This window comes from Scyliorhinus canicula, chromosome 31 (genome assembly GCF_902713615.1).
Source record: "Scyliorhinus canicula chromosome 31, sScyCan1.1, whole genome shotgun sequence".
Lineage (NCBI taxonomy): Eukaryota > Metazoa > Chordata > Chondrichthyes > Carcharhiniformes > Scyliorhinidae > Scyliorhinus > Scyliorhinus canicula.
The window spans coordinates 5,910,637-5,931,891 of NC_052176.1; the positions used below are offsets into that span (position 1 = coordinate 5,910,637).

At 54.9% G+C, this 21,255-nt stretch overlaps 1 protein-coding gene across 1 annotated transcript in view; it reads left to right on the plus strand.

The window, feature by feature from the left end:
• The first annotated feature begins 7,954 nt into the window (after positions 1 to 7,954).
• LOC119958959 (EH domain-binding protein 1-like) overlaps positions 7,955 to 21,255 on the plus strand; it is a 61,376-nt gene continuing 48,075 nt past the window's right edge. The window contains exon 1 of the mRNA XM_038787481.1: positions 7,955 to 8,089. Coding sequence (XP_038643409.1) covers positions 7,986 to 8,089 — 104 coding nt within the window. The 5' untranslated portion in view covers positions 7,955 to 7,985. The remainder of the gene's footprint in view (positions 8,090 to 21,255) is intronic.

Consider the following 21,255-nt stretch of genomic DNA (forward strand, 5'->3'; position numbering starts at 1 on the left):
CACACTCACAATCATTAAACATACACACACATTCACACACACACATTCAGACATTCACACACAGCCTGATACACACTATCACACATTCACACACACTCACACACACATACACCCACGCACACACACATATTCACACACATCCACATATTCACACACACACACACAGTCAGACACACACATTTGAATACTCACACACAATCACAAACACTCACACACAAACCCCTTCCCATTCACTCCTATTATACACAATCCCAATGGACCCAAACCCCTTCCCATTCACTCCTATTATACACAATCCCAATGGACCCAAACCCCTTCCCATTCACTCCCATTGTACACAATCCCAATGGACCCAAACCCCTTCTCATTCACTCCCATTGTACATAATCCCAATGGACCCAAACCCCTTCTCATTCACTCCCATTATACACAATCCCAATGGACCCAAACCCCTTCCCATTCACTCCCATTATACACAATCCCAATGGACCCAAACCCCTTCCCATTCACTCCCATTGTACACAATCCCAATGGACCCAAACCCCTTCCCATTCACTCCCACTGTACACAATCCCAATGGACCCGAACCCCTTCCCATTCACTCCCACTGTACACAATCCCAATGGACCCAAACCCCTTCCCATTCACTCCGACTGTACACAATCCCAATGGACCCAAACCCCTTCCCATTCACTCCCTTTGTACACAATCCCAATGGACCCAGATCAAACCCCTTCCCATTCACTCCCACTGTACACAATCCCAATGGACCCAAACCCCTTCCCATTCACTCCCATTGTACACAATCCCAATGGATCAAACCCCTTCCCATTCTCTCCCACTGTACACAATCCCAATGGACCCAAACTCCTTCCCATTCACTCCCATTGTACACAATCCCAATGGATCCGAACCCCTTCCCATTCACTCCCACTGTACACAATCCCAATGGACCCAAACCCCTTACCATTCACTCCCATTGTACACAATCCCAATGGACCCAAACCCCTTCCCAGTCACTCCCATTGTACACAATCCCAGTGGATCCAAACCCCTTCCCATTCACTCCCATTGTGCACAATCCCAATGGACCCGAACCCCTTCCCATTCACTCCCACTGTGCACAATCCCAATGGACCCAAACCCCTTCCCATTCACTCCCACTGTACACAATCCCAATGGACCCAAACCCCTTCCCATTCACTCCCATTGTGCACAATCCCAATGGACCCAACCCTTCCCATTCACTCCCATTGTACACAATCCCAATGGACCCAACCCCTTCCCATTCACTCCCATTGTACACAATCCCAATGGACCCAACCCCTTCCCATTCACTCCCATTGTACACAATCCCAATGGACCCAAACCCCTTCCCATTCACTCCCATTGTGCACAATCCCAATGGATCAAACCCCTTCCCATTCACTCCCATTGTACACACTCCCAATGGACCCAAACCCCTTCCCATTCACCCGCATGTTGCACTATCCCAATGGACCCAAACCCCTTCCCATTCACCCGCATGTTGCACTATCCCAATGGATCCAAGCCCCTTCTCATTGTCAGTTTGGATATCTGCGGAATCAGGCTGAAAATTGCCCCCTTGGTGGCTGAAGATGTGCAGGTTCGTTGGATTGGCCATGATCCAAATGGCCACTTTGTGTCCAAAGATAATGCAGGTTCGTCGGACGTGCCAGAATCAACGTGCAGGCTCACGGGGTACAGGGTGGGTTCATGGGCTTATGTAGAGTGCCTCGTCCGGAGGTCACGGCAGGCTCGATGGGCTGAATGGCCTCCTTCTGTTCTATAGGAATTCCATGAGTAGAGTTGTTGGAGTATTGAAGGCCATTCGGCCAATCCTGCCCGTGCTGGCTCTCTGTACACAAATCCAGTCAGGCCCATTGCACCTTCCCACCGAGCCCAGTGAGCTAAACCAGCCCCTGTGCTCGCTGCGCAAGAACGTTGCTCCTCACATTCACAAAAGAATATCTGTGCCCCCCCCCCCCCCTCCCCGGACCCCCACAAGCCCTTGTGCCATCGGCCAATAGTTGCACAGGTGGGATGGGCCTGTCGCGGGAGGAGCGAGATAATTCGAGGGCCTGGGGCCAGCCAGTGGCCTCTGCAGTTGGGCAAGCTGGTGGCTGGTTTAGCACAATGGGCTAAACCGCTGGCTTGTAATGCAGAACAAGACCAGCGGCGCTGGGTTCAATTCCCCGTACCGGCCTCCCGGAACAGGCGACTAGGGGCTTTTCGCAGTAACTTCATTTGAAGCCTCCTCGTGACAATAAGCGATTATTATTATTATTGAGCCCCTGAGACCGTACGCCGTGGGAGCAAACGTGGGCCGTTCTGCCCATCGAGTGTCCCCTCCGCCATTCAAAGAGGTCATGGCTTCGCTTTGGGTCCAAGAAGGAAATTATTTCTTTCGTGGCCAGAGCCTGGATGGGGCCGAGAGATTTGAGGTGTCCATATTCGCCAACCACGAGGACCGAGAGGTCGGGGTTCAGGTGAACAGTTGAAAGGTCGACGGGAACATTGTCCTTCAGCTTACCGTTTATATCAGTTTGTTACGCCAACCTGCGCGAGCGCGCGGTCAATTCCAGCCCCTCAGGCCCCGGAGTCGCGACACAAGTGAATTAATTGATAATTCTTACAAAAATACCCCAATTCTTTGGCACTTGGCCCCCCCAATAATTACAGTCACCAGGTTTGTAAGTTGAAATACAATTACTGTTTATTTGTAAGTTGAACAATTATGAGATAAATAGTGACTACAGTTGGTTAAATATCCTTTAACCCCTGATGCCCCATAACTGCCCCATCCACAACACCCACACACACACAAGACAGACAAACACAGAGGGGGAGGAAAAGGGTGAAAAATAATAAGGACGCGGGTGAAAAGATGAGACCTTGCTTCAGCCAATGAGTTCATCGGTGAACTCACTTCACAGTATGAGTGTGGTTTAAAATCTCTGGTCTACATCCCAGAATGCAGTTTGGGAGTATATCTTACTTGCAGTTTTTTCTAGGAGAGGCCTTTGGCTTCACATCAGCTGGTTCTTAGAGAGAGGTATCAGGGGCGGGATTCTCCGCGGAGAATCGGGGCCATTGGCGCCGGCGATTTTGGTGCGGCACTGGTCGCGGGCCGCCGTACGCGGCTGGGCCGCCGATTCTCCGGCCCGGATGGGCCGAGCGGTCTCCATAGAAAGGCAGAGTCCCGCCGGCGCCGTCCACCCCTGGTCGCAGCTGGCGGGAACTCTGCGCGCAGGGTCGGGGGGGGGCAGTCTGTGGAGGAGGGGAGGGTCCGACCCTGGGGGGGTGCCTCCGATGGGGTCTGGCCCGCGACCGGGGCCCACTGATCGGCGTGCCGGCCTCTCGCTCCCCGGGCCTATTATTGTCCGCCCCGTTGAGAGAGGCCACTGCGCATGCGCGGATCCCGCGACTCACAGTTCGCGCCGGGATGGGAGGCGGGAGCGGCGTGAACCACTCCAACGTCGTGCTGGCTCCCTGTGGGGGCCAGAATCGGTACTCCCAGCGGCCCGTTCACACCATCATGAAACGCGATGGCCTATCCGATGCCGTGGACACTCTGCCGCCCAATGGGAGAACCCCGCCCCAGATCTTGCTCGCACATGGATTTCTGGAAAGAATTCCTCGGATCTTTGAGAGAGAGAGAGTTAGTATCCCTCCATCCCGTCTTCAGGACCTCAGTGAAACTGGAAAACCAGCCTTGAGATCCAGTCACCTCCGGCCGCCGGGCAGGGCACAGACCTTTGAGCCAATTCGATGGCCGCCGGCCAAGTCCATCAAAGCGTGTCATCACTGAGCTCCTCCGCTGCTGCAGTGCTCCGCTGGAAGTTAAAGGCGCAGGCCGCCTAAGAGCTGCTTTGCCTTAAAGGGACAGGCTGGCTTAAAGTCGCAGGTCCATTAGTCACCCACGGATCAAAATGGTTGCCTCAGAAATTGACGAAAGGGCAAAATAAAAGGAAGAGGCAGGAAACAAAGAGGCGGGAGGACACATGCAGAACCCCCTGGAGAAACTAGGTTCCGGCCTGGGGGGCCCCTCACCACAGGAAGGACAGATTGGGCCTTTGAGATGGAAAAGGGGGGGACCCTGAACGACCCTGGGGATTGAAGGGCTAAATGGGGGGGGGGGGGGGGAACAGTTCGCCCGCTGCTTCGCTGGATGGGCGGGGGACAGGCTCGAGGGGCAGAGCGGCCTCCTCCTGTTGTTCGCCCGGTCCAGCTTTCTCCCGGACCGCGAGAATGGATTCAGCGCCGGGCCTGTGCTCCCGTGTGACAGAGGTGGGGGGGGGGGGGGCGCGATGGGGCCATGGTGGCGCCATTGGAGGACCGGGGGGGGGGGGGGGGGGGGAGTACTCTGCGGCGGCAATTCGACAAAATCCGGAATTATGAAGCTCCGTTTGGGTAACGGCGACCGTGACAACGATCATCGATTGTCGTTTTAAAAAAAAACCCCCATCTGGTTCGCTAACGTCCCCCTTTAGGGGAAAGGGGTAAATCTGCCGTCCTTACCCCCGTTCTGGCCGACATGTGACTCCAGGCAACCCCCCCCCGCCCCCCCCCCCCCCCCACACACACAGCAACGTGGTCAACTCTTAACCCCCCTCCTCGGAAATGGCCCAAGCCAGACACCCTGTTCGGAAGGGCAATTAGAAATGGGCAACAAATGCCTAGGCCTGGGCCCAGCGACATCCACCCCCCCCCCCCCCCCCCCCCCCCGGCCACACCCTCAGGAACAGAGGAAGAAGGACAACGGCGATATCGCAACTGGAGGATATCCAATATCCAATGGGGCAGGCGGGGTAGCACAGTGGGTTAGCACTGTTGCTTCACAGCTCCAGGGACCCGGGTTCGATTCCCGGCCTTGTTCTGTGCGGGGTCGGCACGTTCTCCCCCCCCCCCCCCCCCACCGTGTCTGCGTGGGTTTCCTCCGGGTGCTCCGGTTTCCTCCCACAGTCCAAAGACGTGCAGGTTAGGTGGATTGGCCGTGCTAAATTGTCCCTTAGTGTCCAAAGATGTGCAGGTTAGGTGGATTGGCCGTGCTAAATTGTCCCTTAGTGTCCAAAGGTGTGCAGGTTGGGTGGATTGGCCGTGCTAAATTGTCCCTTAGTGTCCAAAGATGTGCAGGTTAGGTGGATTGGCCGTGTTAAATTGTCCCTTAGTGTCCAAAGATGTGCAGGTTAGGTGGATTGGCCGTGTTAAATTGCCCCTTAGTGTCCAAAGATGTGCAGGTTAGGTGGATTGGCCGTGCTAAATTGTCCCTTAGTGTCCAAGATGTGCAGGTTAGGTGGATTGGCCGTGCTAAATTGCCCCTTAGTGTCCAAAGATGTGCAGGTTAGGTGGATTGGCCGTGTTAAATTGCCCCTTAGTGTCCAAAGATGTGCAGGTTAGGTGGATTGACCGTGCTAAATTGTCCCTTAGAGTCAAAATATGTGCAGGTTAGGTGGATTGGCCGTGCTAAATTGCCCCTTAGTGTCCAAAGATGTGCAGGTTAGGTGGATTGACCGTGCTAAATTGTCCCTTAGAGTCAAAATATGTGCAGGTTAGGTGGATTAGCCGTGCTAAATTGTCCCATAGTGTCCAAAAAAAAGTGTTAGGTGGGGTTACGGGGTGGAGGTGTGAGCTTAATTGGGGATTTCCAAGGGCCTGTGCAGACTCGATGGGCTGAGTGGCCTCCTGGGCTGTAAATTCTCTGAGCTATTCACACACAGACACAAAGGGAGGAGGGATTAGTGACAGGTTCACCTTTGCTCAGGGCTGTGCCTGGCTGACGAGGGGGGGGGGGGGGGGGTTTCTCTGGAGTCGAGGTGGCTGAGAGGGGTGTGGGGGTGGATGGGTGGGTGGGGGGGAACCACCTTGAGGTGTGTACGATGATGAGGGGTGTGGGAAGGGCGGACAGTAAGCAGCGGTTCCCCATCGTTAGCAACGTCAAGGCAAGACGCAGGAGGTTGGAGGGGTCCGGCAGAGGGGTGGGGGGGGGGGGGGGGGGGAGTCTGGAGCCCGCTGCCTGGGAGGCTGAACATAGAACATACAGTGCAGCAGGAGGCCATTCGGCCCATCGAGTCTGCACTTAAACCCTCACTTCCACCCTATCCCCGTAACCCAATAACCCCTCCACACCTATTTTGGACACTAAGGGGCAATTTATCACGGCCAATCCACCTAACCTGCACATCTTTGGACACTAAGGGGCAATTTAGCACGGCCAATCCACCTAACCTGCACATCTTTGGACACTAAGGGGCAATTTAGCACGGCCAATCCACCTAACCTGCACATCTTTGGACACTAAGGAGCAATTTAGCACGGCCAATCCACCTAACCTGCACATCTTTGGACACTAAGGAGCAATTTAGCACGGCCAATCCACCTAACCTGCACATCTTTGGACACTAAGGGGCAATTTAGCACGGCCAATCCACCTAACCTGCACATCTTTGGACACTAAGGAGCAATTTAGCACGGCCAATCCACCTAACCTGCACATCTTTGGACACTAAGGGACAATTTAGCACGGCCAATCCACCTAACCTGCACATCTTTGGACACTAAGGGACAATTTAGCACGGCCAATCCATCTAACCTGCACATCTTTGGACACTAAGGGACAATTTAGCACGGCCAATCCACCAAACCTGCACATCTTTGGACACTAAGGGACAATTTAACACGGCCAATCCACCTAACATGCACATCTTTGGACACTAAGGGGCAATTTAGCACGGCCAATCCACCTAACCTGCACATCTTTGGACACTAAGGGGCAATTTAGCACGGCCAATCCACCTAACCTGCACATCTTTGGACACTAAGGGACAATTTAGCACGGCTAATCCACCTAACCTGCACATCTTTGGACACTAAGGGACAATTTAGCACGGGCAATCCACCCAACCTGCACATCTTTGGACGCTAAGGGACAATTTAGCACGGCCAATCCACCCAACCCGCACATCTTTGGACGCTAAGGGACAATTTAGCACGGCCAATCCACCCAACCTGCACATCTTTGGACACTAAGGGACAATTTAGCACGGCCAATCCACCCAACCTGCACATCTTTGGACACTAAGGGACAATTTAGCACGGCCAATCCACCCTAACCCGCGCATCTTTGGACGCTAAGGGACAATTTAGCACGGCCAATCCACCCAACCTGCACATCTTTGGACGCTAAGGGACAATTTAGCACGGCCAATCCACCCTAACCCGCACATCTTTGGACTGCGGGAGGAAACCGGAGCACCCGGAGGGGGGGGGGGGGAACGTGCAGACTCCGCACAGACAGTGACGCCCAAGCCCGGGAATCGAACCCGGAGTCCCTGGCGGCGTGAAGCAACAGCGCTAACCGCCGTGCCGCGGGTTCGAGCACCGTCCCGTCGGGCCGAAGGGCCTGCCTGATGATTCTATCCACATCGGTGCTGTGTGAGACACACCCACACACACACACACACCGGGGGGGGGGGGGGGGGGGGAGGGCCGGCCAAGGGAGGGCTGGCCCCACAAGTTGAACTTGCAGTGAGAAGGGCCTCCGCTGACAGGAGGAAGCTCTCTCGGTGCCGAGAGGGGGATGGATTACCCGTGTGGACATTGACAGGGGTAGGAGAGCTTTGAGGGAGGGGTGGGGTTGGGGGGTGTGTGTGTGTGTGTGTGTGTGTGGGGGGGGACGGTGGACTGAATTTGGTGCGTTCCGTTCTCTGAACTGACAGAATTGGACTCAGTGCCTCTTTGCAAGGGGGGTGGGGGGGGTGGGGGGGGGGGGGGGGAAATAAAAAAAGGAAAGGCTGTCGCTCAGAGTTGTGATAAATTTTGTGTTCTCTTCAGCCTGTTTGCCGAGCAGCGTCCAACTTTGCAAACCTCCCCCCCCCCAGCCCCACGCACAACGAAAACAGGACGATATTCCCCCCCCCCCCCCCCCCCCCGACCCCCTGCGGAGAGAGACGACCCCCCAGGCGATGACCTCCGTGTGGAAACGGCTGCAACGCGTCGGGAAACGAGCCTCCAAGTTCCAGTTCGTCGTGTCGTATCAGGAACTCACAGTGGAGTGCTCCAGAAAATGGTAAGACGGGTTTTTTTTGTTTTAACTGGCGGCCGATCCGGGGATGGGAGGAGTAGGGGTGGGTAGGGGGGGGGGGGGGGCAGAGACAGTTTAACCTCTTTTGACATGAAGTTCAAAAGTCATTATTTGTTTTGAAGCTGGAGAGGAAAGGGTTGGGGGTGGAGGGGGGGTGGGGCAGAGGTTGGGAGGGGTGAGGAGGGGGGTGGGGAGCGGATGTTGAGAAAGTTGCCCTGTGACTTGTGCAGAGCGAGAGAGAGAAAGAGAGAGAGGGACTGAAACGTTCAGGAACTAAGACGGGAGAGCTGTTTTTCTCGTTTCAAATAGGCACCTCGGGCGGACCTCGTAGCTGAGAGATCCTTCTGGGTCGCTTGAGTGGTGGGAGTGAGGGAAATCAGGCACGTCTTTGGGAAACCAGTATTTATTTTCCTTCGGCCAGCTGCTTGAGTTGGGTGGGGGGGTGGGTGGGCGGGGGAGGGGGGAGGGGGGCGCAGGAGATAATCTGTGCCCTTTGACCCTGAATTCATTAGCCAAGGGAGAGATTAGCCCTCCCCGAGATTGCGCCAAGCGGATCACTGATATGCACCCCTCCAAATCCTGCCGACTGTTCGGAGAGCGTTTGAAAGATCGGGACGATATTCCCCGTGCGAGCTGTCCCAACATCCAGGGCAGTACCTGGCGGGTCAGGGTATTCGCAAACACTCCTAAAAATGACACCCTTTCCACCCCCACTCCCCCACTCCCCAACCTTACTCCGCGTGCAAGGAATTGATCTCGTGTCTGGGTGTACAAAGGTGAAGGAGCCGGACTTGTACCCTCACAAACACCTCTTTTCCTGGTTAAAGATCCCTCTCCCAACTTGCCACACCCACCGAGTGTCAGGTAAAGTCAGGACTGGCCTTCCCTGCTTTCCGGAATGGCACCTTTGTCAATCTGCTACGCAGCCGTCTGCTTAGCTTTACTCTGTATCTAACTCTGTGCTGTACCTGTCCTGAGAGTGTTTGATGGGGACAGTGTAGAGGGAGCTTTACTCTGTATCTAACTCTGTGCTGTACCTGTCCTGGGAGTGTTTGATGGGGACAGTGTAGAGGGAGCTTTACCCTGTATCTAACCCTGTGCTGTACCTATCCTGAGAGTGTTTGATGGGGACAGTGTAGAGGGAGTTTACTCTGTATCTAACCCCGTGCAGTACCTGTCCTGGGAGTGTTTGATGGGGACAGTGTAGAGGGAGCTTTACTCTGTATCTAACTCTGTGCTGTACCTGTCCTGAGAGTGTTTGATGGGGACAGTGTAGAGGGAGTTTACTCTGTATCTAACCCCGTGCAGTACCTGTCCTGGGAGTGTTTGATGGGGACAGTGTAGAGGGAGCTTTACTCTGTATCTAACCCCGTGCTGTACCTGTCCTGGGAGTGTTTGATGGGGACAGTGTAGAGGGAGCTTTACTCTGTATCTAACCCCGTGCTGTACCTGTCCTGGGAGTGTTTAATGGGACAGTGTAGAGGGAGCTTTACTCTGTATCTAACCCTGTGCTGTACCTGCTCTGGGAGTGTTTGATGGGGACAGTGTAGAGGGAGCTTTACTCTGTATCTAACCCTGCGCTGTACCTGTCCTGGGAGTGTTTGATGGGGACTGTGTAGAACATAGAACATACAGTGCAGAAGGAGGCTATTCGGCCCATCAAGTCTGCACCGATTCACTTAAACCATCACTTCCACCCTACCCCCGTAACCCAATAACCCCTCCAAACCTATTTTGGTCACTGAGGGCAATTTAGCACGACCAATCCACCCAACCTGCATGTCATTGGACTGTGGGAGGAAACCAGAGCACCCAGAGGAAACCCATTAGAGGGAGCTTTACTCTGTATCTAACCCCGTGCTGTACCTGTCCTGGGAGTGTTTGATGGGGACAGTGTGGAGGGAGCTTTACTCTGTATCTAACCCCGTGCTGTACCTGTCCTGGGAGTGTTTGATGGGGACAGTGTAGAGGGAGCTTTACTCTGTATCTAACCCCGTGCTGTCCCTGTCCTGGGAGTGTTTGATGGGGACAGTGTAGAAGGAGCTTTACTCTGTATCTAACCCCGTGCTGTACCTGTCCTGGGAGTGTTTGATGGGGACAGTGTAGAGGGCCAATCTTTGTTAGTAATGTCACTCTCTAGCTGACTGACTGACATCAGATGATTCCAACTACTGTGCGAAGTGGACTGTGAGAGTTTACCACAGTGAACAGCACACTCGCACCTCCTCACAGGTCACCCTGGTCGCTCGAGGTCATCGGAAACTGTCCACACACAGCCCGCGCAGGTTGAGAGCGGCTCTTCTTACCCAAAAGGCCATTGGAGCTTGGCCACAGTTTCCCACAACAGTGATGCCAAGGCCGAGATCCTCAAATTAAAAAGGGAATTGAGAACCGAGGGGGGAAGCAGAGAAGTGGATATGGGGAAGTTTGATCTGAACAGGCAGTTAACCACATCCAGGCTCTTTCCTCTTATCGTCGGACCTCCTGCCTCACATCCTTATCAGTGGGCCTCGACTGCCCTCCTCCAGTTTCATTGGGCTCGGGCCAGTTGCTCTGTCTGTGGAACATTTCTCATTATCGCTGGGCCCTGTGCCTGCATTGCTAGTCTTGGATTTCTCTCATGATTGCTGGGCCTGACTCCTGTATCACTGATCACTGGGCCCTGGGCCTCACCAATTGTCGATGGGCCCAAAGCCTGCCTCCAGTATCACTGGGCCCATAGCCTGCCTCCAGTATCACTGGGCCATGGGCCTCACCTATTGTCGATAGGCCCATAGCCTGCCTCCAGTATCACTGGGCCCATAGCCTGCCTCCAGTATCACTGGGCCATGGGCCTCACCTATTGTCGATAGGCCCATAGCCTGCCTCCAGTATCACTGGGCCATGGGCCTCACCTATTGTCGATAGGCCCGTAGCCTGCCTCCAGTATCACTGGGCCCAAAGCCTGCCTCCAGTATCACTGGGCCCATAGCCTGCCTCCAGTATCACTGGGCCCTGGGCCTCATCTATTGTCGATTGGCCCATCGCCTGCCTCCAGTATCACTGGGCCCATAGCCTGCCTCCAGTATCACTGGGCCCAAAGCCTGCCTCCAGTGTCACTGGGCCCTGGGCCTCACCTATTGTCGATGGGCCCAAAGCCTGCCTCCAGTATCACTGGGCCCATAGCCTGCCTCCAGTATCACTGGGCCATGGGCCTCACCTATTGTCGATAGGCCCATAGCCTGCCTCCAGTATCACTGGGCCATGGGCCTCACCTATTGTCGATAGGCCCATAGCCTGCCTCCAGTATCACTGGGCCATGGGCCTCACCTATTGTCGATAGGCCCGTAGCCTGCCTCCAGTATCACTGGGCCCAAAGCCTGCCTCCAGTATCACTGGGCCCATAGCCTGCCTCCAGTATCACTGGGCCCTGGGCCTCATCTATTGTCGATTGGCCCATCGCCTGCCTCCAGTATCACTGGGCCCATAGCCTGCCTCCAGTATCACTGGGCCCAAAGCCTGCCTCCAGTGTCACTGGGCCCTGGGCCTCACCTATTGTCGATGGGCCCAAAGCCTGCCTCCAGTATCACTGGGCCCATAGCCTGCCTCCAGTATCACTGGGCCCTGGGCCTCACCTATTGTCGATGGGCCCATAGCCTGCCTCCAGTAGCACTGGGCCCTGGGCCTCACCTATTGACGATGGACCCATAGCCTGCCTCCAGTATCACTGGGCCCTGGGCCTCACCTATTGACGATGGACCCATAGCCTGCCTCCAGTATCACTGGGCCCTGGGCCTCACCTATTGACGATGGAGCCTGGGCCTCCCCCACAATTATTGCTTCATGGGCCTCAGGTCTCTCCTGTTATTGCTGGGCTCTGGATACCAACCCCCGCCCCACCTCCACCCCCAAGTCCTTGTATCCACGGGAACGGAGCCTCACCCTCATTATTAATTAACGCCTTAAATTGTGCCGATCATCCTGCAGCCTCTGAGGAGGCCGGGGACACCTCTGCGAGGGCAGGATCCTGGAGATCCCCTCGCGTGCTGTGAAACTAAGAACTCTGATGGACTTGGAGAGCAGCCAACAGCTGCTCTTCAGTCTCCTGGAGTCTTTTGGGGCATCTGTCGGGCTCTCATTTTATATTCCTTACTGGGATCTGGGCGTTCGCTGACTAGGCCCAGGTTTCATTGTCCATCCCCAACTGCCACCTTGAGGAGGTGGTGGGTGAGCCGCCATCTTGAACCCGCTGCAGACCCCGTGTGGTGTAGGTACACCCACTGTGCTGTTGGGGAGAGAGCCCCAGCGTCAGTGAAGGAACGGCCGATATATTTCCGAGTCGGAGGGGGGAACTTGAAGATGTTGGTGTTCGCCATGTGTCTGCTGCCCTCGTCCTTCTAGACGATAGAGGTGGTAGAAGACCTGGGACATACCTGGGCAATTTCCCACATTGCCAGGTAGATGCCAGTGTTGTAGCTGTACTGGAACAGCTTGGCTAGGGGGGCAGCAAGTTCAGGAGCACAAATCTTCAGGACTATTGCTGGGATATTGTCAGGGCCCAGAGCCTTTGCAGCAACCAGTGCCGTAAGCCGTTTCTTGACATCATGTAGAGTGTTGAAGACTGACATCTATGAGGCTGGGGACTTCCGGAGGAGATGCTTGCCACCCTGGTACTAGAGCCGTGGGTGGCACTGAGCGGCTGCGGGTCACTCTGAAAGGGGAAGGGCGAAGGGTCAGAGGTCATACATAAGAACTAGGAGCAAGAGTAGGCCATCTGGCCCCTCGAGCCTGCTCCGCCATTCAATGAGATCATGGCTGATCTTTTGTGGACTCAGCTCCACTTTCCGGCCCGAACACCATAACCCTTAATCCCTTTATTCTTCAAAAAACAATCTATCTTTACCTTAAAAACATTTAATGAAGGAGCCTCAACTGCTTCACTGGGCAAGGAATTCCATAGATTCACAACCCTTTGGGTGAAGAAGTTCCTCCTAAACTCAGTCCTAAATCTACTTCCCCTTATTTTGAGGCTATGCCCCCTAGTTCTGCTGTCACCGGCCAGTGGAAACAACCTGCCCGCATCTATCCTATCTATTCCCTTCATAATTTTAAATGTTTCTATAAGATCCCCCTACATCCTTCTAAATTCCAACGAGTACAGTCCCAGTCTACTCAACCTCTCCTCGTAATCCAACCCCTTCAGCTCTGGGATTAACCTAGTGAATCTCCTCTGCACACCCTCCAGCGCCAGTACGTCCTTTCTCAGGTAAGGAGACCAAAACTGAACACAATACTCCAGGTGTGGCCGCACTAACACCTTATACAATTGCAACATAACCTCCCTAGTCTTAAACTCCATCCCTCTAGCAATGAAGGACAAAATTCCATTTGCCTTCTTAATCACCTGTTGCACCTGTAAACCAACTTTTTGCGACTCATGCGCTAGCACACCCAGGTCTCTCTGCACAGCGGCATGTTTTAATATTTTATCATTTAAATAATAATCCCGTTTGCTGTTATTCCTACCAAAATGGATAACCTCACATTTGTCAACATTATATTCCATCTGCCAGACCCTAGCCCATTCACTTAACCTATCCAAATCCCTCTGCAGACTTCCATGAGTGGCTGGAGAGATGGGGCAAGAGGGAGGGCTCTGGATTCCTGGGACCATTCCCGGGGAAGGTGGGATGCACCTGAACCGGAATCGGACCAACACCCTTGCGGGAAGGTTTTGCGAGGGCTGTTGGGAGGGCCGGGGATGGGGGATGAGGGGTGAGGGGTCGAAACTAATTTGGCAGGGGTGTGGGTCACAGTGTGGACGTGCAGTAGGCCGTGATTCACAAACTTAATCAGCCTGGAAGGTAGACAACGCACAAGGGAATATGGCACGGCTGGATGGCATTTTGTTTGGTGCAAGAAGTCTGACGGCTAAGGCGGATGAATTGAGCGTGTTGATTGACACATGGGAGAACAGTATTATTGCGATCACAGAGACGTGGTTGAGGGAGGGGCAGGACTGGCAGCTCAATATTCCGGAATGGAACATAGAGCATACAGTGCAGAAGGAGGCCATTCGGCCCATCGAGTCTGCACCGGCCCACTTTAAGCCCTCGCTTCCACCCTACCCCCTTAACCCAATATCCTTTTAGGACACTAAGGGACAATTTAGCACGGCCAATCCACCTATCCTGCACATCTTTGGACACTAAGGGACAATTTAGCACGGCCAATCCACCTACCCTGCACATCTTTGGACACTAAGGGACAATTTAGCACGGCCAATCCACCTAACCTACACATCTTTGGACACTAAGGGGCAATTTAGCATGGCCAATCCACCCACCCTGCACATCTTTGGACACTAAGGGACAATTTAGCACGGCCAATCCACCCACCCTGCACATCTTTGGACACTAAGGGGCAATTTAGCACGGCCAATCCCCCTACCCTGCACATCTTTGGACACTAAGGGACAATTTAGCACGGCCAATCCACCCAATTTGCACATCTTTGGACACTGAGGGGCAATTTAGCACGGCCAATCCACCTAACCTGCACATCTTTGGACTGTGGGAGGAAACCGGAGCACCCGGAGGAAACCCACCGGGACACGGGGGGGGGGAGAACGTGCAGACTCCGCACAGACAGCGACCCAGCGGGGAATCGAACCTGGGACCCTGGCGCTGCGAAGCCACAGTGCTCGCCACGTGTGCTACCGTGCTGGGATGTAGAGTCTTCAGGCGAGACCGGGGGGTGTAAAAGAGGAGGTGACGTTGCCACATTGATCAAGGAGTCGATTACTGCAGGGAGGGTGGATGCTATCTTCGCCAGATCCTCAATTGAGGCCATGGAGGTGGAACTTAAAAATTAAAAGGGGGTGATGACGTTACTGGGGGGGGGGGGGGGGGGGGGGGTGTACGACAGTGCGCCCTAACAGTCAGTGGGAGATAGAGGAGGCAAATATCAGAGAAATGTATTTGACCTTGGTTTCAGACTAGTTCGGCACAACATCGTGGGCCGAAGGGCCTGTACTGTGCTGTACAGTTCTATGTTCTATAGTCTATGTCAGAGGTTGATAATAGTAGGGGGTTTCAACTTCCCCAATATTAATTGGCAGAGAACATAGAAAAATACAGCACAGAACAGGCCCTTCGGCCCACGATGTTGTGTCGAACTTTTGTCCCAGATTAAGAACAAATTAATCTACATCCCACCGTTCTGCCGTAATCCATGTACCTATCCAATAGCCGCTTGAAGGTCCCAAAAGGGGAGCGTTTTGGTGATAGTGACCATGGGCTGGATTCTCCGATTTTTAGGGGGGCGCTGTGTCCAGAGGGTCCGTGGCGTTTTACGCAAGTAGAACAATAATAACAATCACTTATTGTCACAAGTAGGCCCCGATTGAAGCCTCCAACTTTGCCCCGGACCCTGCCCCTGGGAGAGTGAGAGATGGAGGCACGGACAGGGAGAGACACGGACAGAGAGAGAGACACGGAGAGAGGCACGTAGAGAAACACGGTCAGAGAGAGACACGGAGAGAGACACAGACAGAGAGAGACACGGACAGAGAGAGACACAGACAGAGAGAGACACGGAGAGAGACACGGACAGAGAGAGACACGGTCAGAGAGAGACACGGACAGAGAGAGACACGGACAGAGAGAGACACGGTCAGAGAGAGACACGGTCAGAGAGAGACACGGTCAGAGAGAGACACGGTCAGAGAGAGACACAGACAGAGAGAGACACAGACAGAGAGAGACACGGACAGAGAGAGACACGGTCAGAGAGAGACACGGTCAGAGAGAGAGACACGGTCAGAGAGAGACACGGTCAGAGAGAGACACGGACAGAGAGAGACACGGACAGAGAGAGACACGGAGAGAGACACGGTCAGAGAGAGACACGGAGAGAGACACGGTCAGAGAGAGACACGGACAGAGAGAGACACGGACAGAGAGAGACACGGACAGAGAGAGACACGGTCAGAGAGAGACACGAAACCTTGATGGCCAATTACCATTGCACAAATTCCCAAAGAGTTCCGGGTAAAAGTGAAAGTCGGTTCAGACCAATTCAGAAGGAGAGAGGCCCAGTGCCAAGAATGAGGTGAACTTTCACAAGCGACCCACCCAGGAAGCAGCAGACGATTGATGTGTGATTCACTGATGACTACCATCAGCTACGGGGCAGATTAAGGCTGATATTCATCATCAAACCCGCATCGGCCCGTTTCCCAGACTACCTTCCTCCACTAACCCTCTGCACTGTCAGAGGGTCAGTACTGAGGGAGTGCTGCACTGTCAGAGGGTCAGTGCTGAGGGAGTGCTGCACTGTCAGAGGGTCAGTACTGAGGGAGTGCTGCACTTTTAGAGAGTCAGTACTGAGGGAGTGCCGCACTGTCAGAGGGTCAGTACTGAGGGAGTGCTGCACTGTCAGAGGGTCAGTACTGAGGGAGTGTCGCACTGTCAGAGGGTCAGTACTGAGGGAGTGCTGCACTGTCAGAGGGTCAGTACTGAGGGACTGCTGCACTGTCAGAGGGTCAGTACTGAGGGAGTGCTGCACTGTCAGAGGGTCAGTGCTGAGGGAGTGCTGCACTGTCAGAGGGTCAGTACTGAGGGAGTGCTGCACTGTCAGAGGATCAGTACTGAGGGAGTGTCGCACTGTCAGAGGGTCAGTACTGAGGGAGTGCCGCACTGTCAGAGGGTCAGTACTGAGGGAGTGCTGCACTGTCAGAGGGTCAGTACTGAGGGAGTGCTGCACTGTCAGAGGGTCAGTACTGAGGGAGTGCTGCACTGTCAGAGGGTCAGTACTGAGGGAGAGCTGCACTGTCAGAGGGTCAGTACTGAGGGAGCGCCGCACTGTCAGATGGTCAGTACTGAGGGAGTGCTGCACTGTCAGAGGGTCAGTACTGAGCGAGTGCCGCACTGTCAGAGGGTCAGTACTGAGGGAGTGCCGCACTGTCAGAGGGTTAGTACTGAGGGAGAGCTGCACTGTCAGAGGGTCAGTACTGAGCGAGTGCCGCACTGTCAGAGGGTCAGTACTGAGGGAGTGCTGCACTGTCAGAGGGTCAGTACTGAGGGAGTGCTGCACTGTCAGAGGGTCAGTACTGAGCGAGTGCTGCACTGTCAGAGGGTCAGTACTGAGGGAGTGCTGCACTTTTAGAGAGTCAGTACTGAGGGAGAGCTGCACTGTCAGAGGGTCAGTACTGAGGGAGTGCCGCACTGTCAGAGAGTCAGTACTGAGGGAGTGCTGCACTGTCAGAGGATCAGTACTGAGGGAGTGTCGCACTGTCAGAGGGTCAGTACTGAGGGAGTGCCGCACTGTCAGAGGGTCAGTACTGAGGGAGTGCCGCACTGTCAGAGGGTCAGTACTGAGGGAGTGCCGCACTGTCAGAGGGTCAGTACTGAGGGAGTGCTGCACTGTCAGAGGGTCAGTACTGAGGGAGTGCCGCACTGTCAGAGGGTCAGTACTGAGGGAGTGCCGCACTGTCAGAGGGTCAGTACTGAGGGAGCGCCGCACTGTCAGAGGGTAGGTACTGAGGGAGTGCTGCACTGTCAGAGAGTCAGTACTGAGGGAGCACTGCACTGTCAGAGGGTCAGTACTGAGGGAGCACTGCACTGTCAGAGGGTCAGTACTGAGGGAGTGCCGCACTGTCAGAGGGTCAGTACTGAGGGAGCACTGCACTGTCAGAGGGTCAGTACTGAGGGAGTGCTGCACTGTCAGAGAGTCAGTACTGAGGGAGTGCCGCACTGTCAGAGGGTCAGTACTGAGGGAGCGCTGCACTGTCAGAGGGTCAGTACTGAGGGAGTGCTGCACTGTCAGAGGGTCAGTACTGAGGGAGTGCCGCACTGTCAGAGGGTCAGTACTGAGGGAGTGCCGCACTGTCAGAGGGTCAGTACTGAGGGAGTGCTGCACTGTCAGAGAGTCAGTACTGAGGGAGTGCCGCACTGTCAGAGGGTCAGTACTGAGGGAGCGCTGCACTGTCAGAGGGTCAGTACTGAGGGAGTGCTGCACTGTCAGAGGGTCAGTACTGAGGGAGTGCTGCACTGTCAGAGAGTCAGTACTGAGGGAGTGCTGCACTGTCAGAGGGTCAGTACTGAGGGAGTGCCGCACTGTCAGAGGGTCAGTACTGAGGGAGTGCCGCACTGTCAGAGGGTCAGTACTGAGGGAGTGCTGCACTGTCAGAGGGTCAGTACTGAGGGAGTGCCGCACTGTCAGAGGGTCAGTACTGAGGGAGTGCTGCACTGTCAGAGGGTCAGTACTGAGGGAGTGCCGCACTGTCAGAGGGACAGTACTGAGGGAGTGCTGCACTGTCAGAGGGTCAGTACTGAGGGAGTGCCGCCCTGTCAGAGCGTCAGTGCTGAGGGAGTGCTGCACTTTCAGAGGGTCAGTACTGAGGGAGTGCCGCACTGTCAGAGGGTCAGTGCTGAGGGAGTGCCGCACTGTCACAGGGTCAGTACTGAGGGAGTGCTGCACTGTCAGAGGGTCAGTACTGAGGGAGTGCTGCACTGTCAGAGGGTCAGTACTGAGGGAGTGCTGCACTGTCGGAGGGTCAGTACTGAGAGAGTGCTGCACTGTCAGAGGGTCAGTACTGAGGGAGTGCCGCACTGTCAGAGGGTCAGTACTGAGGGAGTGCCGCACTGTCAGAGGGTCAGTACTGAGGGAGTGCCGCACTGTCAGAGGGTCAGTACTGAGGGAGTGCCGCACTGTCAGAGGGTCAGTACTGAGGGAGTGCCGCACTGTCAGAGGGTCAGTACTGAGGGTGTGCTGCTGTGTCAGAGGGTCAGTACTGAGTGAGTGCTGCACTGTCAGAGGGTCAGTACTGAGGGAGTGCTGCACTGTCAGAGGGTCAGTACTGAGGGAGCGCTGCACTGTCAGAGGGTCAGTACTGAGGGAGTGCCGCACTGTCAGAGGGTCAGTACTGAGGGAGTGCTGCACTGTCAGAGGGTCAGTACTGAGGGAGCGCTGCACTGTCAGAGGGTCAGTACTGAGGGAGTGCCGCACTGTCAGAGGGTTAGTACTGAGGGAGTGCTGCACTGTCAGAGGGTCAGTACTGAGGGAGTGCCGCACTGTCAGAGGGTCAGTACTGAGGGAGTGCCGCACTGTCAGAGGGTCAGTACTGAGGGAGTGCTGCACTGTCAGAGGGTCAGTACTGAGGGAGCGCTGCACTGTCAGAGGGTCAGTACTGAGGGAGTGCTGCACTGTCAGAGGATCAGTACTGAGGGAGTGCTCCACTGTCAGAGGATCAGTACTGAGGGAGTGCTCCACTGTCAGAGGGGGAGTGAAAGTGAAGAGATCTTTTTGCCTCCCTTGTTGTCACGGTAATGAGGCCTGTGAGAACCGGTGTCAATTCGAGAACAAATCCTCGGAATCATGGAGGCAATTCCGGGGAATTTCCACTTCGAGGAGGAATCACTTTTTGCTAAGATTCCGAAGTGACTGGTTTCTGTTGTGGGACCCGCTCCTCGGGAGGTCTATAACAGGGGCCCTCGGAGAGTGGGGGGGGGGGGGGGCTACACAGCCCAGCTTGTCCAGGACGATCGCGGCGCTGCCGGGGTTAAATTCCACCCAGCCGCTCTCCGACCCTCGAGTCCCCGGGGGTGGCGGTACCAGCCCCAGCTGCTGCGTCGTGGGAGTCGCCGGCCCTCGGACAGGACGCGGGCCCAGCGAACCTCCGGGCGGGTGGCGAAGACCCCTCCCCCCCCCTCCCCTCCAAGGGCTGAGCCCGGAGGAAGAGCAAGAGTTAACCCCCGCCCTCCAGCCCTCCCCCCCCCTGACCGAAGGAAAGCTGGAAAATGGACGGAAAGTTCCAGCTTCTCTCTCTCTCGGAGGATGTGGTTCTCTCAGACGCTCCGGGTTCAAAGGCCACGAGGCCCTCAGTCGCTCTGAGCTGGATTTCGACGACCCCACGCTCGACGGTAAACGGTGGAGCGATCTATTGATCACCTTACCCACAATCAGTAGGGTTCATAGGGCAGCCTGTTCACAGAGAATTGCTCCATTGTTTACATCAAGGATGATTCATCTGCACACCTTCAACTCATGAGGTATCTCCTCTCTCTCCTTCCCCCTTGTCGTGTTATTCACCTGGGGTAACACGGGCTGCAACACGATGCAGATAGACTGCAAAGCAGACACCAAACGCCGGCGTTGGTTCAGTACGGTTTATTGAACTTCCGTAACAATGCACACAGCCGGCTGTGGGTTGACTCTCTACTACTCTAAGTAAACTAACTCTAACTATCTTAACCAGTAAGAAGTCTTACAACACCAGGTTAAAGTCCAACAGGTTTGTTTCAAACACGAGCTTTCGGAGCACGGCTCCTTCTTCACCTGAAGAAGGAGCCGTGCTCCGAAAGCTCGTGTTTGAAACAAACCTGTTGGACTTTAACCTGGTGTTGTAAGACTTCTTACTGTGCTCACCCCAGTCCAACGCCGGCATCTCCACATCATGGCTATCTTAACCAGGCCAGCTCTGATCCAAGTGTAGAAGGTGTTGACTGATTTGTGCACCCTGACTGTCACTACAGTTGTCACCAGTGGAACGAGGCAGAGCGCTGATGCCTCGTGTGTTTTATCGTTGGAAGCCCCCCCCCCTGGTGTGTCTGGTGATTGGTTGTCTTCTGTCCTGTGTGTGGGCAGTGTTGACCAATGGAGCCACTCTAGGCACAGTAAGATCCCAGTGCGACCGATAACCGCGCGACGCTGTGAGGTCGGTGGCTTGACGTTCGATCAGGATAGTGCGCTGTGAAATGAAGCTGTGGTAGGCCAGACAAAGGTGATTCACTCGGTGCTGTCCTTTCACAGATTAACCAGGGCGCCTCTCTGTATAAATAGTACCAACAAGAACAGCTGTGTACAGAGAATAGAAATTCTCCCCTACTCCCAAGGTAATTCAATCCCTCCAGGCCTCTCCCTCTCTCTCTCCCTCTCTCACTTCCTCTCCCTCTCTCTCTCTCTCCTTCTCTCTCTCTCTCTCTCTCTCTTCCCTCTCTCTCTCTCCCTCTCTCTCTCTCCCTCTCTCTCTCTCCCTCTCTCTCTCTCCCTCTCTCACTTCCTCTCCCTCTCTCTCTCTCCTTCTCTCTCTCTCTCTCCTCTCTCCTCTCTCCTCTCTCTCTCTCTCTCTCATCTCTCTCTCTCTCTCCTTCTCTCTCTCTCTCTCTCTC